Source organism: Nilaparvata lugens, chromosome 10 (genome assembly GCF_014356525.2).
Source record: "Nilaparvata lugens isolate BPH chromosome 10, ASM1435652v1, whole genome shotgun sequence".
In the NCBI taxonomy this organism is placed as follows: domain Eukaryota; kingdom Metazoa; phylum Arthropoda; class Insecta; order Hemiptera; family Delphacidae; genus Nilaparvata; species Nilaparvata lugens.
In genome coordinates, this window is record NC_052513.1 from 30,341,151 (window position 1) to 30,360,478 (window position 19,328).

General features: G+C 33.0%; 2 protein-coding genes across 4 annotated transcripts in view; one reads left to right on the plus strand and one right to left on the minus strand.

The window, feature by feature from the left end:
* The first annotated feature begins 216 nt into the window (after positions 1-216).
* LOC111056460 lies at positions 217-6,900 on the plus strand. Its single transcript, XM_039437187.1, has 6 exons — positions 217-880; positions 1,811-2,632; positions 3,557-3,656; positions 4,180-4,281; positions 4,692-4,847; positions 5,856-6,900. Exons 1-6 carry the CDS (start codon positions 858-860, stop codon positions 5,895-5,897), a joined length of 1,245 nt encoding a protein of 414 aa, XP_039293121.1. The 5' UTR covers positions 217-857; the 3' UTR covers positions 5,898-6,900.
* A 184-nt stretch (positions 6,901-7,084) lies between these two features.
* Positions 7,085-19,328, minus strand: part of LOC111056449 (roundabout homolog 2) — a 365,277-nt gene continuing 353,033 nt past the window's right edge. For 2 of the 3 annotated variants that reach the window (XM_039437188.1, XM_039437190.1), the window contains 9 exons: positions 18,471-18,696; positions 17,703-17,818; positions 16,545-16,765; positions 14,956-15,128; positions 13,730-13,869; positions 13,152-13,361; positions 12,460-12,598; positions 11,289-11,518; positions 7,085-11,152 (listed from right to left, as the gene is read on the minus strand). In XM_039437188.1, coding sequence (XP_039293122.1) covers positions 10,829-11,152; positions 11,289-11,518; positions 12,460-12,598; positions 13,152-13,361; positions 13,730-13,869; positions 14,956-15,128; positions 16,545-16,765; positions 17,703-17,818; positions 18,471-18,696 — 1,779 coding nt within the window. In that variant the 3' untranslated portion in view covers positions 7,085-10,828. The remainder of the gene's footprint in view (positions 11,153-11,288; positions 11,519-12,459; positions 12,599-13,151; positions 13,362-13,729; positions 13,870-14,955; positions 15,129-16,544; positions 16,766-17,702; positions 17,819-18,470; positions 18,697-19,328) is intronic. The other variant, XM_039437189.1, reaches the window with a different exon arrangement.

Here is a 19,328-nt window from a genome sequence, read left to right on the forward strand (position 1 = left end):
CAACTGTTCGTGACACTGTCTATCTGGAATTCCCATGCAGTCTTCAACTTCGACATCAAATTATCATGTATGGGCAGTAGGCTATATACTGCTTTTCAAAGATAGCAAACATGCCGCATGATTGATTAGCATTAGTCACTAAAACTATACTTTTACCACCGTATGCTATTGGAATATAATCATTTTTGTAAACTTCTGAATCTAAGATGAGTTTGTCTCAAGATTCGTTTGTCTCCTTTAGATTCAGAAGAGAGGAAAAAGAAGAAAATAATATAAGTCGACTCTCTATCCTAACGATCTCACTAAATATTAACGTACTAGTCTTTTCCAAGAATGGTAACTTACAATTTGGGGTCGTCTTTCACTCAGTTATTAGGATGCGAAAATAGTAAGCTAATGACCCTCCACTCTCCAGAAGAAGAATACTCAAAAAAGAATGAACCCCAATTATTATTTGTCGAGGGTTTTGTTGCGGAAATTAATTTTATTTTGATCTTTTCTGTAACGTTCACAACTTAACCCTTAATTATTCACCTATTGGAATTGTCAGGTGACAACAATTAGGATATCTTGCTAAAAGTGTAATAATAGGGTTCAATAGATTATTATCAAAATTTGTGAATGTTTTGTTACCATGACGACAAAAATAAACAAACTGTTTTGATGGGTTCAGAACATTATCACAGTTCAGAGAGAAGAGCTCCTCTGGAGGAGTCACAAAGAACATCATATTCTCTGCTCAAGAACTATCACTGTAAAATATCATATAGGCTTATTTCAAAAGACAAAAAACTAAAAAATCCACACATTTGTTAGTTTCTATAGAAAATTTTTAATATAGATTAGTATTGAAAGAAATGATAGGTGACTTGGAGAAGAGGTAAGGGACAGGTGACAATGCTGACGAATGGTATTACTATTTTCATAAAATTTAATTACTACTGTTATACCAATAATGATTACTATAATAGATATAATATAATTCCGGAACTTTCCACAAAACAGAGAGCTAAGAGAATGTCAGCAGCATCCTCACTTCTTAATAATTATTCTTCCTTTCATCATCAGTATTTCTGACCTATTGGGTCCAACTCTGTTCTCTTCAGGATACTCTTGTCTATCTTTAGGAATTATTGTCAAAAAATAGGAATTACGGTACCTATATGACAGTTTGTATAGCTATTAGGTTGTGAGAGTGCATCAAATATTATGCATTATAATATTTGAATAAAAATTCACTTTAAATCAATGTTCAAGTAATTTAAGAGGATATTGCTTTTATATTCCTCAATCAAAGATGCATTTTATCACATAAATATTTTATTTTTGATTAGTTATAAAATAATGACGACAATAATAATAATTATTGTGCATTATAAAAAGCACCCCATCTCTCACCAAAGTTTTTTTATGGACATCACCAGAAAAAAATCAATAATTATTATTCCTCTTGCTTATCCATTTTTCATAAAGAATTGAAAATTCATTAACGATTTTTATTTCTTGATACAGTGGAATTATTGATAAACAAGGTACCTACTCATTAGATAAATATGTAAGTCGAAAATTCATAACACGGCAGATAAAACTGTTTCCAATTTTATATGAAATTCTTCACTACGAGTAATTATTATATAGTTACATGTTTCATGAAATTGACCATATATATTCATGGAATATATAGCATCCATTATCAATATCAATGGCAGTTCACATAGACTATCTCTACTTCACACTACCACTTCTATTTCATAAATCATGCTGCAACTAAAAGAGACAATTTAGAGACTATATGGACAATTTTTTTCAGAGATGCCATTAAATTCGAAACTTACTCAACAGCACCAAAAGTGTCCAAACTGTGCAACATTCTGAACCGTGATGAGGGAAAAGTTAACATTCTGAGGCACCTCATAGAGCTGATCATCATTCTCATGATAAGCAATCTCTCCATCGGAATATTCCGCTTCTGGAATAACACCATAAGAAAGATTCTGGCCATCAAAGAAATAAACGTTGCATTTTTCGCACTATGCGTGCAAATGACCACCACCGAGGTCCTACCGTTATGCTCTCTGGTGGAGAGTTATTGCACTAATAAGATAACTTTCTACCACAATGAAAACTCCCAAAAACAGCAGCAGATACGAAAGGAACGGATTGGAAAGTTGAAACGTCTGGAAGATTTCAACATAAAATTTTTCATGGTTCTCATGGGGTTTTCAGTGTTCATGCCTTGGCTACAATCAGTTTACGTTATTTTAATTCATAACAACTACGATGACATACAAGAAATACCGTTTGTACTGTTTTCCTACTACCCAGAGAAATATAAGTCAGTCACTCTTCATGCTATTGTACAGACGGGATACGGGGTATTTCTCATTATAAATGAGTTGCAAATGTATTGTATTTTCACTGCAATGTATATGGCATCTCAAACACTCACAGATGAGTTTGATTTGCTGGTGACCTGTTTGGAGGAAATTGATGATAACATAAGAGACTATGATCTAGTGGTAAAGAATGTCAAGGATAATGTGAATGTGGTCAAGTATCATCGATCAAGTTATGAGAACAAACTGCAAACGTTTCTGTCAAAACTTGTTGATCATCATTCATCTTTATACAGGTAGGTATAATTGTAACTACAAAATTTGCATAATTAGATAGCCCAATTATTGATTTGAATCTTCTTTATTTTTAAATATGAAAATTATTTCCAAGGAAGATTAGCTTATGATAACTTATATAAAATTGAATTTCCATTATATCACTTCTATTCATCACAAGATAAAATAATCATGAGATACAAAAGTTTCATTGCTTCAAAGTAGAAAATGTACGGTATAGCCTACCGGCATAGGAGGTGATAAATAAATAATGATAAATTCTGTAACTTAGACTTGTATCTTATTATGGATTAATATCTTTTTAGGTACAGTATTCATCTTATGTACCATACTTAAATTGAAGAAAGCTACATTGGAGATATCAAGTTGGATTGTAAAGTGTATCTTCTAGTTATATAGGTACTTCCAAATTTTGCAGTCAATTGTAAAATAATATACCGTAGAAGATTTTAGAACTAGTGCAATAATTTTGAGGAATACAGGCTGAATTTTTCCCTCGCTGGGACTCAACGAATATAGGCTACCGTACTGTATCCTACGACCTAGGTAATATTAGAGTACTAGAGAACTATAATTGATGAGATACAATGAAGCTTATGTTCATTTTTTACTGAAGATCCATCATGAACGTTAAGAAATTGTCTGATGAAGAATAATATTCCATATTTAGCCTAGGTACAATTTTTTGCAAATCAAGTCAATTGATGAATTAATTAATTAGTCAATTGATGATACTCATCACTAGGAAATAAAGTACAATCATATTCGATTTTCATACAAGCATCAATAGCTGATTTTTCTTCGAAATTCCTGGCATTTTACTAAGCAGAAAAAATTATCTTCCATTTTATAGAATGAGTACCGTAGTTAACCTGTCAAAATTAACATAATTTATTTTTGAAATTCGATTTTTGCTGTTACAGTAATGTTGAGGTGATGAACAGAAGGATCAGCTCTCTATGCTTTGCTACAATCAATGCATTCACTTTTCAACTTTTCACTTGTGTTATGTGTGCTATTGAGGTGAGTTTTTGAGTAAATACAGTATTTGGAAAACTTTCAGAACTGATCAGATTATCAATCTCATCTCTCAGAATTATTAGATTATTCAATTTCATCTGGTTATTATGCCTGGAAGAAGGAATACTTCTTTATTCCATGACATTATTAGTTAAGCCTGAAGGATTGGGCTTGAGTTCCAAGACATTCAATGAATCTGATATGGTCCATCAAACCTATAGATTCAACTTAGATTGTGTTCATTAAATTTAATAAGTGTCCTAGAAACCGGACCTAAGACTTTCAATCAGATGATTATTCAACAAAGAAATTTCACATTTTTCCTTTGTAAGTTTAGATCTTTAAATTTTAAAATCCCTACTACTCTTGACTAAGTTTTGTGCAATAGGATAAGTTATTACATTAAACTATTAAATTCTAGATAGCTTAAAATTTAAGCTATACATTGAATGTATGGTAAGTAGAATGAATTTATATTCATGTTCAGAGATATGGAAAACGAATAATACAGTCACGTTTGTTTCAGATAGAGAATTTCGCTACTCGGATAAAATATGTATTCTTCATTATTTTCATCGCATTTCTGATGATATTGTGCGCGTCTATAGGACAGAATATCTCTGACAAGGTACAAAAAATGATGAATTCTCAGAAATAATCACATATTTGAATTTAATCTATTTTCCTTAAAATTAATTTTGTAAGGTTCCTCGCCACTTTTTCTTGCATAAAATCCATAAATGAGCCCTCTGCTCCAGATGAAATAGCTTCAAATATGAAATATTTTTGCATGTCATAACTAAGTTCTCCTTTGTCAAGTACTGTACAATATTAATGTAGAGTACCTATGTTAACTATGTGAAAATTAATGTCAATCCAAATTTGTTGCTTCCAATGTATTAGAAGTGTTGATAAATATCAACTCAAGTTAAGGCCTCTATTACACCTAAAATATAAACACACGCATATAATACATGAATATTTTTTTTATAAAATATAGTTACCATTAGGCCTATCAGTATTTGAATTTTGTTACAGGGAGAAGAAGTACGCAATGCATTATGCAATTGCTCGTGGGTTGATAAACCGGAATGGTTCAAGAAATCCATTCTGATAATGCTGATCAGATCATCGAAGCCTCTGGTTATCATGCCATTTGGACTCTACGTCCTGGATTTGAAAAGATTTGCTGTTGTAAGTTTAATGAGAAGTCAGTTCAATACAGCATAATCCTTCTGTTGTGAAATAAGTTTTTTTCAATTGTTTATATGATTGAGATTCCATGACAAAAAGCTAATTCTATTCTACAAAGACTTTATCGTCGTGCAAGTTCATATTAAAGTAAAAATTGTAAATTTCAATCATTGGCGTGGGTAATTATATACCATATTATAGATCCATAGATACAATGTCCTATTATTTTCTCAATATGAAAAATACTGCATACTTTTCATACCAAAATGACAATGAATAATGTGCCATTCTCTATAAAATTGTTGGTGTTGTTACACACAATAATTTCTGTATACATCCATCACGGTATTCAACAAAAACATATGAAAATGAAGTAGCACAATAATTCAATGCTTCATGAAACAAGGAATCAAGCGAGGAATTAAATAAAATTCTTAATATAATTTTTTAATTTTTTTCAAGGAAATAACAGTAGATATTTTAAAATGAGTGTGTATGAGAAATACATTAATTGTGGAGGAGTTATTGATGTACCTGGATCATTTTTTAAATGTATTTTCCAGAGTCTAATTTGTGTGATGGAATGTTGAATAATCCAAAATCATTAATTACTGAATCCTGTCAAGAGAGAAACTTTATCAAATACAAAAAAATTGTGTGAATGATGTATTCAAATTTGAGAGGATAAAAACCAAACTATATACTAAATTATTTAAAATTATTGCTAAATGACTAAATTATTTCAACTTTTTAGTGTCTGAGAAGGATATAATTCAATCTATCACAAATCACAGTGAGGCAATACTATTGTCCCAGTTAACTGCATGATTTTTTTGGACAATGGAGTTCAAATTACGCTGCTATTGATTGGAGTTTATGTATTATGTAAAGCATAATGAGCTTAGATTTATATCAAATTCTTAAAATTATACCTAAGAATATAAAATGTATTATTCTCCAAAAGATGTTGTGTAAAAATGATGTTTTATCAATTCTTTCTTATTTCAGATACTGAATGGAATATACTCATACTTCAACGTGATTTACTGAATATTTTGTACAGAATAATTGTAAAAAACACAAAAAGTACGAGTAGTGGCTAAAAGCATTGTCCAATTTGAATTCTAGTCATCATCCTAGCAAATTAAGTGCACTTACAGTAATGAAACTACTACTTGACAAAATAAAACTACATAATATGTAATATTAATTCTATTACAATAATAATAATTTTAGAGATCCTCGACATGAATGATCAATTGTCTTATGTTGAGAACACAGAGATTGATGAGGATAATAAAGTAGCTGCACATTCGAATGTTTGGTCATGATTCAATTCTGGTCCATTTCAATATATTATAAATCCAAGTTGTCTTTTTCTCTTTAGGGCTTCTCGAATATGAATGAAAAGGGTACTCAGATTTCTATTCTTTATTTATGAATTCAAGTCTCTGAAATAATTTGGATTAGCCATTTAGTTTCAAATACAAAATCTTTTACCGGTTTACCACAATTTTGATTAAGATTAAAGGTTAGCAATAAGTTATTTTCATACAACGTTAGTAGACGTCTACTAACTTTGATTTTCATAAACGAGGAATCAAATTTTGAAGCTATCAGCAGATTTTATAATTATTTTGACACACTTTTCTGTGATTTAATATTCAAACATTATGAAGCACTAGAGGATTATCAACCAACTTCATTAAATTCTACTAAGATAAATTCATGCTTCAGTATGAGTAAAATACTGAGCTCAGTTTTAAACAAAGCAGAAATTAATATATTTTTCAATTTTCAATATTTGTCTGCACAGAAATCGGCATTCAACAATAATATTCTCTATATTCTTCTCATACTTTTGGAGATGGTACTCTGGGAGGCTAGTACTGAAATATGCATGTTTTTTGTGTGAATTGATGTGAATGTAACAAACTTCTGGTATAATTTATAATGTGTTAATGATGAACGTGAATAAGAAACAAGTACACATAAACAGAAAAACATTGAAAAAGTAAGAATACGAACATAAAATACAAGAGGTGAAGAGAAAAAACAGGGAAAGATAATAAAGCCTATGGAGTTTACATTGAAATTGAATAGATATAAAAACAAGCGAAATTTTCAAATAAAAAGTGTGAATTGAAAATAGCAAATAAAAATGGGATTGATAGATACATTGTCTTGGATGGAGGTTGGTATGGGATTGTCATATATTATTAATAATGATAAATACATTTTATAATACAGCTGCTTCTTTATTCTACCACAAACATGTAAAATACATACAACAGAGCTGCTTTATTTCCTGGTAACTTTATTTACATCAAACAAATCATCAAATTGCTCATCATAGATATTATATAAAAATAGAAAGTCTTGATTGCTTTTAGTTGGTGGGATTGAGTGAATTTTTCCACGAAAAAAAATCGTTCACAATCATTGTGTTTACAAAAGTTTGCCTCGAATTACTTTACAAAATTAGGAAGACAACAACTTTACAACACATTGTTATAGTCTAAAAAATGATATCACTTTTCAAATGTTGGTTATTTTTTAATTTTACAAAATTTGAAACAATGATTAATAACTTGCAGAATGACTGCTGTGAAAATTACATTTTTTTCAAAGATTGATATCCTTGGCTCCAAATAAATAATTTCAGTTTTATACAGGTTAGAGAAAATGATATTTTCTAAAAAGTATCCATAATTCAAATGTTTACAACCCTAGTTGGTTTCAAACACAGTGTCATATCTTAAAAATTGATCATTCTTGTAAATCCCATCAATTTTGACAATTTAACAATTTTACATGGGTTATGATTTCTTCTTAAAAATGATTCCAGATTTCACTTCAATAATGCATTATTCTCTTAAAAATTGATCATTCTTGTAAATCCCATCAATTTTGACAATTTAAAAATTTTACATGGGTTATGATTTCTTCTTAAAAATGATTCCAGATTTCACTTCAATAATGCATTAATGCTTTTTCACTTTGAGGGCGTGGGAGTCATTTTCACAACGAGTGTTATAAATAGGTATTAAAATAACGTACAAAGGCTGTACAAATTTAAGATAGAAACACTCATTCAAGCATTTATTCACATTTATTCTGCATAAATACATAATTTTTCATCTGCATTAGATAGGTAGTGCTTATTTATAAGATAATGATAAAGGCCATGACATAGAATAATTCAACTTTCAAAATAGAATTTGAAGTAGCCTATAGCTAAATGATTGATTCTAGATGAGTTGTGAATGGAAGGTAGATAGCTAATAATATCAATAAAATAATTCTGATAGAACTTTAACATAATATATTGTAAAATTTCAAAATGGAATAATTATGATTTCATCTTGAACTTCTCTATTATATTCAATAGGCATTGAGTACCTATAGAATTATATTTGGAGTTTCTCTGTAAAGCTGGATGCAGTTGAGTTTGAAATAGATAATATATCTAGATAGATTTTTCTAACTCCTATGATAGGAACAGAAATTAATTTGGCAGTGGTGTATGATTTGATATTAAGACTATTCATATGGATCAATACCGTAGGCCTACTTATGTTTTGTTAAACTAATGGTTTTTGAAAATAGTACACGACTTGTGAAATGCTAGTTAGGTGATCATAATTATCTGCTTCCTGCTCCTGCTTCTAGATATGATGAATGCAAGAATTCAAGGTATTGACAGGAAAATTATCAACGTATGATCAATCTAACACATAAAGATACATAATACATTGTAAATTTCCTTTGAATTGAAAATTTCCTTTGGATTATTTATTGAGATATGTTCTGTATTACAATATGAGTTTGTCTTCTAGATCCTTTCCAAGCAGACATAGCAGATTCAGGATTAATTCTAACAGTTTTTCCGAAACAATAAATTCAATATAACTGAATATGATTAAATGGCCCGCAAAATATTTTGTTACTCAAATCTTGATACAAAAATAAGAGCGATTCAATTTCTCAAATTACCGGTATTGCTAAAGCTTATATTATGCTCTAAAAGAGTAAAAAATCCATAATATAGTATTAGTTGAAATCATGAATGATTTGATTGTGATCTCTCTCATATATTTGGGAGAACGAACAGATTTGAAGATTTTCACACATTGAGTTAGTACGTACGGTAGTTTTGAATTCTTTCTTGCAAGAAATTGATGAATAAGTTATCCCTCTCATTTGATATGTTAGACTCGCATTCGAAGAACACACACAGAAGCATCCATATTTTGAACACCTTAGCTTATAAATTTCAACAATAGATTACTAATTTTTACAAGTTTTCAATAAATAACGCGAACATATTTACAAGTCAGTCGAGTGCATAGTAAAAGTGTTACTATACAGTTAAAGTAGAGTTACAAGTTACAATGATATAATATAAATAATACTTATACATAACACTTATCAGTAGAAGTAATATATTGATAATTACAATTTATTCGAATAGAATAGTTGATAGAGACTCAGTCATAGTTTTACAATTCAATTATATCAAACTTGCAGTGTTAACAAGACAATACGCTCAGAAATTACTATAATTATTTACACAGTTCAAGTAGAAGACTTATCATTATAGAATCACAATTAAGATGTATCTGAACATAATTCATGTTATTCATAATCGTATAGTGAGTAAATTTACGACACTTAATCAGGAGAGGCGTTGAAGTACCATATATTTCTACATATTATGTAGCCTACAGAAGGAACATATTGAACACTTTCAAGAATAAGAAAATTATGTATGGTTTAGAACCAATAGAAAAGCAATCACGAGAAAGTGAAAGAATTCATGTTTGCAGCATTTTCAAGTTTTATATGCTTTTTTCTAACTTATATCAATCATCCATCAACTGATATCAAAATTCTCATGAATAATGTTACACACACTATAATATCTATGTACAATTGAGTTGTCATGTGATGAAACTCCTCAGAGAATATGAAGAGTTTCTTCTTGGATATAGCACTGTGCTGTAGGTCTATATAGCTATACATAATAGTAGGTACAGTTCCACGATTATAGGAAAAAGTGTTTGACATGGGCTTAACAGATGAACTATTATGTATAGGGTATTCTAGCACTCAACTAAGAGCAAGTTTTTCTATATCTGTTACTGAAAATAGTATTTAACCAGTGTAGAACTGCGTGATCATTTTATTTTTGAATTATAATATTTTTGAGCCTATGGTAGGCCGAACCTTATCAAACACAAACTTTAGATTCATTGTCACACGCAAACCCCTAAATAGGACAGCAAAGAGCATTACTGTACATCGTTCTAACTTGATTTGCTCATGAGTGACTTCCACAATAATTTTCAAAATTTAAGTGGAGTAAACCTTATTCACTCTGGTGATCTATAATGTCATGCTTCTGGTAAAATTCCGAAAGATATTTCAATCAATGATATACTGTAATTGAATTATGAAAAAAATTCATTTCTCAACTCTCAAGTGAGCATACGGTATGAATGTACATCAGGAATTGAATAGAGATGCATTAAGGTGTAATCCTCAAACTCATTATGTATACTCAAATTTTTAACAATAAAATAATATATAGAGAGAAATCTCAAAAAGTTCAATTCTCAATCTTTAATTTCACATACACATCACCATCAGGAAATACCAATTTTGAGTACCAATCAAGTGACATCATGGTGTTCTCATAACTCACTCGTTGTAGATATCCCAATTACCATGAAACCGTATAGATAGCCTATTACAGTACTGTTTAAACAGTAGTTCAACCCTCAATACTTAAGGCCGTCCACACAGTCATCCATATCAGGAATCAGGTAGCATCCTGGTTGAAAACTCTCCTCCTGGTAGAATATTATAAAGTAGTAGACAATTCCAGCCTCAATAATAAAATAATACAAATTTTTTACAGTTTAAGCCTCGATCCTCAAGTCCGTGTACACATTGTCAGGAATCGAATAGAGGAGCAATCAGGTGTCATCCTGGTGACCTCCAGGCTCGCTCCTGGTAGAGTTGTGGTAGACAGGTTGGTAGACCTGGCTGGGCGTGGGGTTGGCGAAACTGGATAGTGTGTGCGCGTTGTGGTAGCCCTGCAGTCTATTCACCCAGTTCTGCGGGTTCTGCGCATGCGGAGTTGACTGGTACTGATTGTTCTGCGCAGTTGACTGGTATTGGTTGTTCTGCGCATGTCCTGTGGGCTGGTACTGTGCGGTGATGACGTCAGGCTGTGGTTGTGTGGGAACTGGTATGTAGCCGTTACTCTGTGCAGGCGGTGTCCTCGTTAGATTGCATTTCTGGTGAGAAACAAAGCAAATAGATTGATGAGAAATCATAGTTTGCAAAAAAAAATGTATTGGAATGAATATTTATGGATTCACAGCCAGACATATTATATGGAATTTGTAAAGTGTGATGTGCAACAATAATTACTTGAGGCCTGAGCACCGGCGAGTACCGATGGTTGGGTCGCCTGAGTGTCATCTGATGAGCTGACGCGTGCAGCTGGTGTCCAGCTGTTGGTGGTTGTGATGGTGGCAGAGGGGGAGGTGTACAGCTGTTACTCAGCTGATGGGCGTCGCGATGCCCCAGCTCGGACATGGCACGTCGTCCGCAACCGGAAATGACCAGTGACGAGGGCACGCCCACCACACTACCGCCACCTGTCGAGATAGAAAGCAACTAGGTCGAGTGTGCGGCTAGACGGAGTACTGTGTGGCTAGATGAAGTACTGTAGTTGTATAAATGTTCTGAGTTGAAATATATATCAATTGTTCTGTGTAGACTTATTATAATGCATCTCACAATCTCAAATAATCTGAATTAATAATACATTATTGACTGTGGTTCTATGGAAATAAATATTGGATATGGTTATCAATGTTACCACACACAAATAGCATTAGGGTATATTAGAAAAAACAAAACGAACAATAATAATGATATTTCAATATTAAAGAAAACAACCACAATTTTAGGAACATTAAAGCTCATATTACACAAGATAAACAGTGGGTCGCCAGATAGCAACCATTGGCGGCCATTTGTAAAGCAAGTTCAGACACCAGGATTGATGACCCAAGTGATACACCAGCCGGCCACCAGAATCTGGTTTCTCGGTTGGCGACCCTAATAGTGTAAAGAGCGCAGTAGAAATTCATTCCTACAACTCACTTGAACACTTGAACCCATTGGAGGCCTAATGAGATACGAGTCAATATTATAGCCTGAATACTAGTATGTGAAAAAATACTAAAACATCCTGTTGGCATGTTCAAGAATACGATTTTAGTAATAAGAAGATTCATTTTTAGATTTATTAGAAATACGTTTATAGCACACAAACAAGCAACTCACATGGAGTAAGATTATTGTTATTCAAACAATTAAAAAGTAATTCAGTATCAAAAGTCATGTTATTCGAATTTGAGCTAGAAAGCTATTATAGGAAACTATTCTCAAAGCTCATCAAAAACTTTAATTAGATTCTCTTGTTGATATTACGAACACACTGATAAGTTGATGAATATGTTATTTTCCACTCATTGATGTTGTTATCACAAAAACACAAGACAGTAATAAATAACTATTCTGTTATACTCACCATTTTTCTGCCCGTAATCATTGTTTTCTCCAAAGAAATATGTATCTGAATAAACATTTCTGTTATAGAAGCAATTCTGTGGTGGATATGTATCATCAGCGCTATTGGATTGCGATTGTGCTTGTATGTGCATCCACCCCTGAAAAATAAATTCAAAACTTATTATTCAATCAGTTTTTAATATTATTATTAACATTAACATTATTATAAAATAATGTTATTATTTAATCTGATATCTAGGTTGAACTTTTATATTGGAATAATATTTCTTGAAATGAAATCATGTACGGACGGTACCGTACTGTATATTATTATTTTTGTGGTTGAGTAGAAATTAATAGAACTGGAATGAAATATCAGTGTTTTTCTTAGGGTGAATACAAGGGTAAATGGGAAGTTTTTTCATCTGTAGCGAGATGCAAGTGTTTTCCCACTAGCAGAGAGAGCTTATAGTAAGACTGCTTTATATTCTATGCCATTAGGCTACACTCTCCAAACAACTATAAAAGTTACATTCTTACTTACACTAGATAAAGAAATAACCCAATACTGATCCCTTAACTCTCTGCTTCGTATTGAAAATTATTCCATGAACACAGCTATTAAATCTCAACAGCAGAGTATCAATAACGACTCTCCAAACTCAAAGAAATCTACAACTAGACACCAGTTCCGGCTGTCTCCACACTCACCGGTGGCCCTCCTCGGTTGGACTGCTGTACCCTAGCGGTGGGCGGTGGAACTAGCGTGGTGGTGGCATAGGGAGCCGGAGACACCGAGCCGTCAGTCGGCTCGCGTCCTCCCGCCTGGAAGGTTGACAGCGAGGATCCTCCTCCGCCCGTGTGCAGAGAGTCCACCTCGGCGTAGTCCGGCATCGAACCTAGCAGTTGGTTGGTTGACGTCTGCAAGCAAACAACGATACAATCTTTGTATAGAGAAACATTTTTTAAGTGGAGCATTTACTCTTTGGCAATGAAGACGTTTCGACCTGTTGTTGGTCATCTTCCTTTAAATAATTACTGGGAAAGAATGGATTTTTGGACAACATCATCTTCCTTTAAATAATTACTGGGGAAGAATGGATTTTTGGACAAGACAAGGATACAATGTGAATATTTTCTAATAGAAATATAGTTACACTGCACATTTCACTACAATGCTGCATGTTGATGCAATGCTGATATACGTAGAATGAGTTTCAGATACGCCTGTAGCGTACTTACAATTTACAGATGGAAATAGTAAATAAATATTGACGGTGATTATTTACCTTTTCGCTGTGATGACTGCGGTGCGGCTCTATCCAGAGGGATGAGTCGGTAGGTGGGGCACAGGAGAGGGGGTGAGTCAGACTCACGGCTGCCTTCAGGCTTAGTGGCGTGGCAAGGATGCCGCCGTTCGAACGTGAATCTGTAAGAAATCATCAAGTTAGGTCATTTGAAAAAGTTAGTTAATGTATTCTTCTCAGCTCACAGAATACTAAATATTCATATTTCATGTGAAATGCATTTTTTATTATGGTCTAAATACTATTTCATGTCATATTTGATACTGGCAGTGATCATACAAAGCATAAAATATGATCACTGTCAACAATTATTGGAACATATTTATTTATTGTCACGTAATACGTACATAATATGAGATCACAAGTTTATTCATTCATTTATTCTTATTGTTTTTATCGGCAGAGAGATCCTATTGCATGTTCTGCCTTGCCGTATTACCCAATGTAATATCAACGCTCAAGTTAATAGGTTATGTACAAGTATAGACTATGATATCCCATAATTGCTAGCCTATCTCAACTATAGAGTAACACATTCCAGTAAAAACACTTTGATAATACTCGATAGACCTAAATAATAAAAGGATGTGAGTAGATCCTAGATGTGGTAAAATTATATTTTTAGAGATCATTAATGTGAATATAGATCTAATGTCTAATCATTCCATGGAGAATCTTTTATGTGATTGATTTACTCGCTTTCAGTTTGCTTTCATTGAGGAGCTTTGGCATGTGTGACAGTGATTTTTTTGCATGGGAAAACAGGAGAAATAGCCTATTTAAACGCGTGATAATACAAAAGAAATTGGATTGGATTCCAAGCACGCTGCACACAGGGGCATTAGAAGCAGCTGCTATATATAGCTTCTACTGGAACGCGGAATTGGAAATATCTGGTAGGCTTCTCATAAGAATACATGGCATTTTCAAATTCTATGATCCGCGACAGTTAGTGTACGCTGAGTTAACGCTACACGTTGACCTTAGTTGGCTTTTTGTGCAGGCCACTTTGCTGAGAATTATTATATTGATTTGAGATAAATTCAGTATTTGGAAGCCACATCATAGAGCCAAGTAAAACTGTCATGAAATACTGTATTATTAATAGATAACCTATATAATATTATGTAAGTTATTTTGCAGTAATAATTCTTCAATAACTTATCAACTATATAATAATGAATAAATAATAATAAAATATATCAGACCTGGCAGAGTGGACTTCTTATTGAGGAGCTGATGTCGCCTGACTATGAGCATGGAAGCGAAGAGGAGGACCATGACAGCCACCATACTGCCCAGCAGCGCCATGAACCATGTCTCTGTCAGGAACTCACTGCCGGCCGGCCCCAGGCTGCTCGGGTCCAGCTCCACTGGTTGCCTGCAATTCAAACACAACATCCTACATACAACAAATGAAACATGATAATTTTCTAAGCACATAATATTACATGCGAAGGAAAAGTCAGTATTAGATACTAGTAGTTCTCTGAACAGTATACCTCACGCAGTATTCTCATCCACAAGTACCTGATTGAAACTATAGACCTTATGGAAATACAGCAATAGACTGGCTTCTCCACACATCTGTGTAATCACTTGTCAGCTGATTTATGATGAATAATTCTATAGTCAGATTTTTACTTTAATATTAGCGTGTGGAGGAGGCTCCTTTTTCCTTTTATATTATCCTTGAAATGCAAAATTTCAAAAAACCTTGTATATACGTCGACGCACAACTAAAAAAGGAGCATACCTGTCAAATTTCATGAAAATCTATTACCGCGTTTCGCCGTAAATGCACAACATAAATTATAAACATTTAAACATTAAGAGAAATACCAAACCGTCGAGTTGAATCTTAGACCTCACTTCACTCGGTCAATAACATGTAAATAATACCAGTAATATTGCAATATAAAATTTTCTAATGGTCATTCAAGTGTTATACTTTGTTTATCATTTATTTTATCAAACGTTAACATTTTAATTTCATAGTTTATGTTGTTTTTGATTAGAAATGGACTACATTTTAGAAAAGAAATAGTACCTACAAGGTATCCTTAGTTTTTCTCTCCCATGTCCCAAACTGTGCATTTTTTTGTAAAACTAAAATAAATAGGCTTGAATGTAACAGCTATAATATAAGAATTATTATGTCCTTGTAATTTCTGATTTATTAACCATAAAATGGAATTCTCATTTACAAAATAAGATCAGTGAATGGACGAATTAAATCAGCAAAAATGAGTTTGTAGGCTAGTTGCATGTTTATTTAGATATTTGGAAAAATAGGTATGCTACAAGAAGTGTTTTCCATCTCTCAATAGTTTAAATAGAGAATAATATAAATTGAACCCTCATATTCAACGTAATGTGCTATTGTTTAATGACTTAATTTTCTACTTGAGACAATATATCAAATTGAGATTATATTGAATAGAAGAGATTTGGGATTACTTGGGTGATCAACTGTTATTTTTCACTGCAGTGGAGTATTGAGTCCTGAGAAGATGCATAGCTGTTCAATATAGTCACAGCACCATAGATTTGTATTAAAAGCAATTGAGACACATCAAACTGCAGATGCATTCAGAGTGACCCTGTGCAATCGGTGAAGTATCTCAGCATTGCAAACTTATTTCTGGTTTCATAGGATAAATTATTTCTAATTATACAAAGTTTTATAAAACTTTGGAGCAGAGAAGATGTATGTATTGAAGGTCGAATTAAATGACAACCAACTCTATAATATTGAATTCTCAAGATTTGAATGACTACTGAATCAAATACGAACCTATGCTGCTGATCCTTGAGCAGCAGCCTGGAGGCAGGATCCAGCCTGAGGGTGGCGGGGGCAGTGTAGGGTCCCGCCCCCGCCCTGGTTACTGCTGCCGCCTCCACGGTGTACACCACCCCCGCCGTCAGGTTGGTGAGCAGCAGTGAGGGACTCCCCACCCCCACAGACACGTTGCTCAACACTGACCCGTTGAACGGGTCACCACCCCTTACTACAATCTAAGGCAAAAGAAAACATGGTTAAATTGTCTTATTTTCAGGAGTGAATTTTTAAAATGATAACTTATTCAACATTAACTTTTTGAACAACAATGAACATACATTTGTGGTCCCAGAATATCAAAGATCTTGAAAAAATGAATGAACTGATTCCTTTTTTGTTCAAAGTAGTTTCCTCAAAAATACTAACTTTTCTCTATAGGGCTACTAAAATTAAAGCACAATAACATTTTTCAAGTGGACTACCCATTTTTTTTTAATCATGATTCATTGAACCATTTATTTCTTTCATAGTATATCCCCTATTCGCAACACGACAAATACTTCATACTTGATACCTTTTATTGTGTTCCACAAAAATGTATGAAAATTACACAACCACATCAAATATCCCAATCTCTACAAACTGTGTAAATCACAAAAAATGTTGAAGAGAAGAAAAAATCCAATGAAACTGAACAAATACTATTCCGAATAACAATGATAAAAATTGTCATATTATAGAAAAATTATTCAAATTTCACTCACATAAGCAAACACACATTCATATTAATTTAAGAGAATTATTAGAATTATTGAATCTTTCAAATTTCATAGTTCATAGTTGAAGTTTCTGATAGAGTTGAGGTGTGAAAAACTGATTTGAAAAAATAATAATCAAATATTATGAGAAATATTTTATGATATGTAATAAGTTAATATTTTATGTGAAAATCTCTTTATTCGATCTATAAAATTCATTAAATCACATGAAATTTTGAAAGTTGGGAGCAGCTAGCCGAGAATGAGATGTGCATACACTGATTACAGCGCACTTTACACTCTGCAACAAAAAAGTGCAAATCCAGTTTGTCATTCTACAGACAGCCTTTCTAAGATATTAGACTTCTGATTTCTAAAGGAACAGACAGTTGATAACAAGAAATGAGTGACTTACTTGATACGATCGTATGATGCCGTTGTGCGCATGCGATGGTGGAGGCTTCCATTTCAGATGAACAGCACTTGAATTCAGGAGAATTGCTTCCATGTGAGTCGGAGGCATTGAAGGAGCTGCAAACACAATTACATTTTCTATTATGAGGCTACACAATATCCAAATAAAAATAAAACACTAGATTAATAGGTCCGAAAATAAATTTAAAAAAATGACAAGATTGCTAATATAATATGAATAAATAAGTAGGTCTTCCGATGAGATTCTTTGAGGTTTGATACTTATCAAAGATAAGTAGATGTAGGGCTGAAAGCTATTGCTTTGAATAATTGAGAGTATATTTGAATCAATTTGTGATACTGCAATATATCATAGAGAAAAGACAGCATCAATCTTTCACTTTCTCTATTTATAGATTCTTTTCTCTACAATAATATTACTGTGATTCGTGTAATATAGCATTGAGATCTCGGTAATAACTGAATAGGTCCATCCTTTGTGTATGATTGGATCACAATGTGGAAGTCGTTTGAAAGATTGTCAAAACTGGAAATATCAATTTAATTTCAATTTATCATTTGATAAAATCATTTTAAAACTTGTTTCATATGAGAATAATCAGTTCCTTTTTCATTTCCATACTTCCAATTCAGAAACACTCGATCATTTTATTAGATAAGGGCATTTTACATCCTATTCCATTTAAGAATAATTCAGTTTCTCTCCATATTTTTATTGGGAAAATACTTCAATATCTAATCGCCTCACCATCCTCCATAGTCCTTGCAGTCCTGGAGTTGGACGGTCGCCCATCTATGGTCTTGTAGAAGGGAACGAGGAAGAACTGGTATCTGGTGAAGTGAGCCAGCCCGGTGACCAGGAAGCCGGCGGCCTCTCCGGCGTGCAACACTGTCAGCATGCTAGTCGCCCGCGACGGAGTGTCCAGCCCGCGCGAGTAGATGTAGAAGCCTTCCACGTAGTCTGAGTTCAGGATCTGAGACAAAGTATTACAAATAATTATTATTAAACGAAAATTCAAATTAAATGCTGTGTTTCACCCAGAAGACTTCTGCTGCTGCAAATATTCACAAAAGCTAGATGGAAATTCGATGAGCGCTACTATTCAAACATTATTTGACAGCCCGGGAATCGAACCCAGTACCACCCAATCGCCGGTCAGGAATGCTTACCCTTACATCAAACTGACAATTTCTGGATAGCAGCGCTCTTTTTATACGAAGCCTTAGCGGCTAGCCAATCTACATATGGAAATTACTGAAATATTGCAATTATTCAAATGCTTATGAATTAATTATTATTATTAAACGAGAATCCAAATTAAATGCTGTGATTCACCCCGAAGACTTCTGCTACTGCAAATATTGACAACAGGGTGAACAGCTAGATAGAAATTCAAACTGACAAGTAATTTTTGAATAGTAGCACTCATCGAATTTCCATCTAGCGTTTACCCTGTTGTCAATATTTGCAGTAGCAGAAGTCTTCGGGGTGAATTACAGCATTATTTTAATTTGGATTTTTGTTTAATAATAATAATTAATTCATCAGCATTTGAATGATTACAATATCTCAGAAATTTCCATCTTTTAGAAATAATGATTTTCT